At 41.2% G+C, this 8,764-nt stretch overlaps 1 protein-coding gene across 1 annotated transcript in view; it reads right to left on the reverse strand.

The window, feature by feature from the left end:
• Positions 1–251: 251 nt before the first annotated feature.
• The window catches only part of POGLUT1 (protein O-glucosyltransferase 1), a 27,681-nt gene continuing 19,168 nt past the window's right edge, over positions 252–8,764 (reverse strand). Inside the window, exons 7-11 of the mRNA XM_003795095.3 lie at positions 7,181–7,280; positions 4,344–4,402; positions 2,760–2,927; positions 1,751–1,807; positions 252–1,065 (exon numbers count right to left, since the gene is read on the reverse strand). Of these exons, the coding sequence (XP_003795143.1) occupies positions 909–1,065; positions 1,751–1,807; positions 2,760–2,927; positions 4,344–4,402; positions 7,181–7,280 (541 nt within the window). The 3' untranslated portion in view covers positions 252–908. The remainder of the gene's footprint in view (positions 1,066–1,750; positions 1,808–2,759; positions 2,928–4,343; positions 4,403–7,180; positions 7,281–8,764) is intronic.

Raw genomic sequence — 8,764 nt, forward strand, 5'->3', positions numbered from 1 at the left:
CAAAGGACACAAACATAGATTTGCATTAAAACAAATAACTCGTACATAAGCAAGCACTGAAGTTGAATGTGCTGAGCTACCAACTGAATCCCATGTTCATGTATGAAGACTCCTTGCAGCCCCTGCTATGGCCAGTTTAAGAAAGAACGAGAAGGGTATGCAAAGGGCAAGGAAAAGTTGCCATTCTATGCACAGTTCTGTTAAAAGAGGGCCACTTCCTACATTTCTTAAGAGGTTTTTGTCTTTTTTTCCTTTAGAGAGATAATAAAAAGGGCATGAAGGCACAAAAAGGGAACTTGAAATCCAATTGCAATACTCATGCAACTGGTTCCTTTCAAAGTAGAAACCTCCTGAGTAATAAAGAGTTTATGCTTTTACAAAAGAGAACTCCTCTATCATTGGCACAGTTACAGCTTCCTTAGGCCTTTCAGAATGATCCCCAAGTATTTTTTCATAGGGTTTTCTATGTTAAAATAAAGTGATAGAGTTCAAGCCTAGAATTACTTCAGACTGTAGCAGTGAGTTGTACTAATTCCAAATGATGAATTTTCTGCTCCACATAATGGGACAAAGGGCATCATCACATGGATATAAGTCAATTTCACAGTGATGGACATACACAAGTAGATGATCTGAGGCACAAGCTGTGATTGGTCCTAAGATGATGAAAGTAGAACTGGGTCCAAAATCCACATCTCATGATTTCCAGTCCTTATTCAGCCAGAGTTGAGTAGCTTCCTATCTGTGTATTATACACGTTTTGGAACTTTCTCAAGAGTTGCTCTGGGTGCAGCATGATAAAGAAAACCAGCTACTTGGCTCAATAAAGGTGATCAAGATACAGGTGCCATGCTCATACGATATCTGAGATCGCTGCCACAGCAAGAACGATGGTCCTATGATGACTACTAGAGTTCAGTTTTCACAATTTTAGGAATAATCTGATCATAGCCTTTCCTTCTTGTTACGTTATAGGACAGGAATTTAGAGTATTCAGTTAAGAGGCTCTCCCAGTAACAGGTGATGTCATCCATCTGCAGGTGGTTCATAATAAACTGGTTTCCCCTAGAGACAAGATTAATAAGAATATTTTAAAGTACAGAAATCAGAAATAATAATAGCCTACATTTGAGTATACTTTATATGCGTTAATTCAATTTGATCCTAGAACCAACCCTACAGTCATTATATCCACATATATGCATGTGGCAATAGAACATAACTTCCCTTAAAAATAAACATAAACAGCCAATGCTCATAAAAAGAACTTAATTAGGGCGATGCCTGTGGCTCAGTGAGTAGGGTGCCAGCCCCATATACCAAGGGTGGTAGGTTCAAACCCAGCCCTGGCCAAACTGCAACCAAAAAATAGCCAGGCATCATGGCGGGTGCCTGTAGTCCCAGCTAATTGGGAGGCTTGGGCAAGAGAATCACTTAAGCCCAGGAGTTGGGAGGTTGCTGTGAGCTGTGACACCACGGCACTCTACCAAGGACGATAAAGTGAGACTCTGTCTCTACAAAAAAAAAAAAAGAAGAACTTAATTACCTCAATGATTTCAGTCTATTTCTACAAAGGCTGGGGCATATGAGAATGTGTTTGTTTTCCCCCCAGAATAGCTTTAATTCTGAGTTATTACTGTATATTGAGGAAATATAGGTATGACCATAGTAGCAATATTTAGATAACTTTAGTTAGGGCAAAATAGGGATGATAAAGTACAGTGAAAAAGGAAAAATGAACAGAACTTACCTTTCAGCAATTTCTTGAGCTACATCATCATTTGCTTTTACAAATTGCAACAGCTCTCTAAAATGAAAAGAATTATTAGACTCTAGAGCAAACTTACTACTACTAAGTCAAAAAGACGGTGGATTAAGGTCTATGGTTAATCTCTAGACACATGGGTAGTGGATTACTTCCTTAAAGCAGAGATATTAGGGTCCTTGCAAGAAGAAAAAGTAACCCCCCCAGAAGAAGCCTATACACAGGTTAAAGGCAGCCCATTGTAGAATAGACAATTTCATCCTGTCTCCATCCAAGTTCTTGCTCTGGCCCCACTGAAGAAGAAGGGAACTGGGGTCACATTTCTGGCTTTATCTATACATCTTCCTGGCTTCTCTCATCATGAAAGGAAATTTGCCTAAGTCTCATTTGGATCAGTTTTCATACTGTATCTGAAGATTCCTTTGACAATAAAATAAGATCAAATATCCCTATCTTTAGTCTTTGGAAGACGAGAACTTTTTTTTTTGGGGACAGTCTCAAGCTGTCACCCTGGGTAGAGTGCTGAGGCATCACAGCTCACATCAACCTCAAATTCCTGGGCTTAAGTGATTCTCTTGCCTCAGCTTCCCAAGCAACTGGGACTATAGGCACTCGCCACAACGCCTGGCCATTTTTTGGTTGTAGTCATCATTGTTGTTTGACAGACCCAGGCTGGATTCAAACCTGCCAGCTCCTTGTATGTGGCTGGCACCCTAGCCCTTTGAGCTATAGGCGCCAAGCTGAAAGCCTACAACTTTTTAACTTCATAGTGTCTGAATGTTTTGTTTGAAATTAGCATTAAAGCACTTTTTCAAATTAAATGCCATTTATAGCATACTGGATAATAACACAATACTATATATACAAAATAAATAAAAGGAACAAAATGCTTTCAATGGAAAAATTCACCAGGAATAAATGTCTTAAATGGCTGGACATAAAAGGCAGATTACAAGGATCATTAGAAACTCTACATCCAGGGACAGCTGCTTACTGGACATTGGAGAGATCTGTTTTGACCGGGATATAGTGAACCCATGGCTTCAGCTGTGGATAGAAGAATTCTAGCCACTCATCACCAACATGGAAAACAAGTGATCCACACAGGAAGAGGTGTTTGAACCGGAAACTTGCTGCTACACCTCGAAAATTAAACAAATACCTAGGGAAAAAAAGAGCAAAATACATTTGCTACTATATGCCTGCTGCTACAAATACGACCTTTTTCTTTTATTCCCTCCTCCATTTCTTTTTATGGTTCCTCTCCCTTCTCCTTCCAATTTCAATTTTCAAGAACACATTAGAATGTCCTTGTGGGGTTTCTATGAAATACTCTTTGTTTTTCCAGGGTTGGGGCTACTAGTTGTTCTAGGACTGCCAAGGCGAGGGAAAGAGGAGGATACTACTTTCCCTAGACGGAGCTAGATAAGGTCAGGAGTAGGGTGCTGGGTAGGGAGGTTATGAAGCTCAGAAGGAAATGATAGCCTCTTGTAGGTTTGAGACATACTTGAGACAATACAGAAATGCTCAATGATATACATCAAAAATCAGAAGTGGAACAAAAAAATTCATAAACTTGTATAAGCCTCAAGTCTCTATCTATGGACTCTCAAAGCCTAGTTTTTCCTCTAGTGTACCCTATCTGGTCAAAGGCATCCCCTGTTTCCAGGAAATATTTTCTCTTGAAGTCTGGAGAGGAAAACAAGGCAAACAAAATCAATTTTCAAAGAAATGCCCCCAGAAAAAAATGCTATCTTAGAAAAGAACAACATTTTCTTACTAGTAATTATTTTATTTTATTTTAGAGATAGAGTCTCACTATGTCACCCTCAGTAGAATGCCATGGCATCACAGCTCACAGCAACCTCCAGCTCTTGGGCTTAGGCGATTCTCTTGCCTCAGCCTCCCAAGTAGCTGGGACTATAGGCGTCTGCCACAACGCCTGGCTATTTTTTTGTTGCAGTTTGGCCAGGGCTGGGTTTGAACCCACCACCCTTGGTATATAGGGCTGGTACCCTACTCACTGAGCCACAGGTGCCACCCAAACTTATTTTTTGGCTCGGGCTGGGTTTGAACCCACCACCTCCAGTATATGGGGCTGGCGCCGTGCCCCTTTGAGCCACAGGTGCTGCCCCTCCTTATTAGCAATTCTTAATGCATACACCTGTCTCCAACCAGCGTTGCTTTTACCTTTAGCTCCCACTGTGTGTCATCAGCATTCACATCTCTGAATCTCCCACTGTGTTCCTCCAGGCCTGATTTTACCAGTTAATCTAATTCTTGGTCCTGGCATTTAATTCTAACATTTATTAACCTGAGACATACGTAATCTAATTTCAACTACTGGGTGGGTAGGGTGTAGACAGGCAATCCTAACTGTGATCATTAGCAGGCAACTCTCTGGAAGCAGGGACCATATTCCATTTGTCTCTACAGCCCCCATAGAACTCAAGTCAGTGCATGGTGAATTAGTGTGACTTTCTGAAACCTCATCTGGGCCTTCATGTTAAAGTTCCCACCCAAAGTGAAGCTGCTTCAAAAGCAATGTGAAGAGAGTCAGGACTCTTGGAAATCTTACTTGTACTTGCAGTGATCCACGAGATGGACATCCTTAGCAGCTGGCTTTCCCAACGTATCCTTTATGTGAAATGGAAGTTACTAGTATTAGTAGTAATAGCATTTACTGGTGACCGCTGTGCAGCAAGTTTGGTTAGGCATTTCAACATTACCTCATTTAAACCTCATAATGAACAAACTCTGGAGACATTATTGTCCCCATTACACAAATGATGAAGGCAGGACATCAAAAAGTTGAGAGACTTTCTCAGAGTCACATGGCCCTAAATGGAAGCGCTAGGGTTTTAACCCAGGTCTCTGATTTTAGAGTTTAAGCTCATCTGAAACCACGTTGCCTTCCTTTGAACTCAGACGCCACAGTCTGCAGCATATTTCACTCTGTAAATTACACACACAGAAGTCACAAGTGTCGGCTGGTGGGCTTAGGGGTGTAGCCCCCAGGCACACAATCTTGTTAGGCATGCAAAGTATTTAAATATTCAAACCATTGCCAACATTTATAGGTGGTAGGATATTTCTTATAAAACTCCAGATTCCCAACTTTTCTTGAAGAAAAACAAAAAAAGGAAGATCTGGCAACTGAGCACCCCTTCCCATTTGGCAGCAGTCCACAGGAACCGTTCGTGCTCCCTCTTGCTCACTCCTTTCTGGCATGTGCTGGCTTGTGGGGGCATTTGAATTTGGGTCTCTCATATACATCACATCCACCTTAGCAGACGGTAAACTTGAGGAGGGGAATAACTCTTTTTTGCTTTTGCAGCCTCCTACAGTACATGCTGACCACTTGTGTGCCGAACGAGTATACTTTAAAAAATATTTTTATTACTTAGTTTCTTAAATTCATTTGCTCCTGTTTGGTTGAAACTGTATAAATAATGCATCTCAAATACATGCATCTCAGATATACTTTTCTCCCCCAAAACTTAAAGCTTTTTCTTATAGCGCCCTCACATGGCATATGAAAATTTCAGATAAGGAAATTTAGGGCTTTTCAGTTTTTTGTTTTTTTTAAAGGCTTAAAATTTAATAACAATAACAATGTTTAAGATAAGGACTAGAAATAAAAACCTCGTAAAGAACGAACGAAGATAAATACATTCAGAAAAGAAATCAGACTGCTGCATCGAATGTTAAGCAATAATAATAATACAAAGAAAGTAACATTCACATTGTCAAATAAGAGTATGTCTATTATAGAATGCTTTTTTTTTTCTTTTAGACAGAGTCTCAAACTAATGCCCTGGGTAGAGTGCCAGGGCATCATTATATCTCACAGCAACCTCCAACTCTTGGGCTCAAGCCATCCTCTTTCCTCAGTTTTTCTATTTTTAGTAGAGATGGGGGGGGGTCTCAGTTTCACACAGGCTGGTCTCAAACACGTGAGCTCAGGCAATCCACGTGCCTCAGCCTCCCAGAGTGCTGGGATTACAGACGTGAACCACTATACTCAGCCTAAGTTTCTTGATGAAGGCAAGAAGTCACAGAGTTAAGAGGACAGAGATGGACTCTACAATAGAAATCCCCACTTCTGGTTTTCCCTTACAATCACTTGGAGAATCTTAAACAAATTAAGATGCCTGAACCCCATCGCCATAGATTCTGATTTATTTCATTTGTTTCATTAAGCTCTCTAGTTATACTGTATAACGAAGGTTGAGAACCACTGATTTAAAACAGGGATTAGAAACAACAGCCAATAAGCTCAACCTGACCTGTGGCCTATTTTTGTATAATCCATGGACCAAGGATATTTTTACATTTCAAATGGTTTGGAAAAAAACAAAAGAATATTTTATGACATGAGAAAATGACAAGAAATTCCAATTTCAGTGCTTATAAATAAAAATGTTAATAAAACACAGCCATGCTCATTTGTTTACATATTACTATAGCTGCTTTCATGCTATGTTAACAGAATTTCATAATAACTATGGCTGGGCATGATGGTTCACACCTGTAATCCACACTCTGAGAGGCTAAGGCAGGAAGATTACTTGAGGGCAACATTTTTTTTTTTTTTTGAGACACAGCCTCACTTTGTCACCCTGGGTAGAGTACTATGGCATCATAGTTCACAGCAACTTCAAACTCCTGGGCCCAAGCTATCCTCTTGCCTTGGCCTCCCAAGTAACTGGGACTATAGGTACCTGCCGTAACACCCAGCTGTTTTTGAGAAATAGGGTCTTGCTCTTGCTCAGGTTGGTCTCTAACTCATGAGCTCAAGCAATCCACCCGCCTTGGCCTCCTAGAGTGCTAGGATTATAGGTATGAGCCACTGCACCAGGCCCACGGTCAGGAGTTTGAGACCAGCCTGAGCAAGAGTAAGCCCCCATCTCTACTAAAAATAGATAAAATTAGCCAGATGTGGTGATACACACCTTAAGTCTCAGGTGCTCGGGAGGCTGAGGCAGGATTGCCTAAGCCCAGGAATTCGAGGTTGCTGTGAGTTATGATGACACCACTGCATTCTAGCCAGGTGACAGTGAGATTCTTCCTCAAAAGAAAACAAACAAAACCTCCCCAAACCCCCCACAGCTATGACAGAGACCATATGATCTGCAAAGCCTAAAATATTTACTATCCAGCACTTTACAAAAAAGTGTGTGACCTCTGGTTTAAACCTTCAAAGCAATGTAATATATTAGTCATAATATGCCCAGAAAAGCAAGGTGAGTTTGATAAGAAGAATTTACACGTATGCTAATTCTGATTCATGTAACTTTCTCTATATTCATCTCAGTACCGAGAGAAAACCTAAGTTCAATTCTACCCAGGTGGCAATGCTCTTGGAGTGAGAAAGTTCACTGCTGTAGTTCTAGCCTGATGATTAGTACTTACTTTCATAGACTTCCAGGCCTGGTTTCTGGTGTACTCTGCATCAACAAGTTTTGGATTTTTCCGAGACAGAAGAATGAGAGGATCTCGTTCTGGACTTGTCCTGTAGGAGAAACACATGACATAAAGCTGTGTGGCCTATACCATAATAGTGTCCCCAATCCAGACAGTGCAATGACTGTCTGCCCAGGTGGACAATTCACTGCTTGTGTTACAGCACAGGACCTTTCCTATGCTGTACTTCCTGAGGGCACTGGGTATTGCAGCATCTAGGTAGTTGGGGGCTAGTCTCACCATTCCTTGAGGGATGGGGATGCCTGCATCTGGTCTTGCAAGGTATGCTGTTCTGGCCATACAGCTGTATCCTAGGGAGTGATTTCCTTTTTAGGAAAGTTCATGCAGCTTCTGTAATCACCAGTATTCACCAAAATAGCTATGTGGCCTTTGATTTGTATGCTTTGTATAATATTTAATCAATCTCAAAAATGAAAGGGCTTAAAAACCTAAAGATAAAGTCCCAATTGTCATGGTCCAAGTAACAGAGGGTCCTGACATGAGAGAGGTCATGAATCCCTTGAGAATCTGGTAAGAACTATGGACTAATCCCATCCCAGAAAAATGCACACATCCCCATATAATTTCAAGGAAGTTCTAAAACTCTGGAAGCCCAGATATAGGCTCCAAGTTAAGAATCTATAATCTCAAAGTGTGAGAATCAGAGAAGTTGCTAAGGAATAGTAAGCAGTGGCTGTTAATGTGCATCCCAAGTCCACCACCCAGGCAGAAAGGAGGGTAAATAGAGGATGTATCATCTCTGGCAAGGACTCAGTGCAAAAACAAAATCCTTCTCCCTCATGGTCTTTTCTTTTTTTTTTTCTGAGACGCAGTCTCCTGTGTCACCCTTGGTAGAGTACTGTGGCATCACAGCTCACAGCAACCTCAAACTCGTGGGCTGAAGCGATTCTCTTGCCTCAGCCTCCCAAGTAGCTGGGACTGTAACACCCAGCTATTTTTTTGTTGCAGTTGTCATTGTTGCTTCTGGTCTGGGCCAGGTTTGAACCTGCCAGCCTCAGTGTATGTAACCAGCGCCCTACCCACTGAGCTACGGGCACCACTTCTCATGGTCTTTTCTATCCATCCTTTCTACATATGCATTATGGACTGTCCCTGGCATTGGGAATATGGAGCTGAACAACACAACTCCATATTACTATCTTTTCCATTTCCCACCTCTCTTTCCTGCCCACTTCCCTCTCCATTTTCACCTGTCTCAGTCTGTGCTCTTAAACACTATCTGGCAGCCACATGGTCTGATGAAAAAGGCAGTCAGGAGACCTGGTAATGAGTTCTGCTCTGCAGAGTGACCATGGCATGACCATAAGCCACTCCTCGGAAACTATAACAAGAAGATACCCATCTGTTATGGTCAACATTATTATATTTTACATTATGTATTTTTTATTTCATGTGTTTACGTTATTCCCTAGTGCTACAACTTGTTCTGTTAACACTATTTATAGTCAATGCTCAACACACTCACAGTACTGTGTAAATATCTATTGAATGGCTCGGCGCCTGTGGCTCAAC

Source organism: Otolemur garnettii, unplaced genomic scaffold, assembly GCF_000181295.1.
Source record: "Otolemur garnettii isolate 467f Iridium unplaced genomic scaffold, OtoGar3 scaffold00089, whole genome shotgun sequence".
In the NCBI taxonomy this organism is placed as follows: Eukaryota; Metazoa; Chordata; class Mammalia; order Primates; family Galagidae; genus Otolemur; species Otolemur garnettii.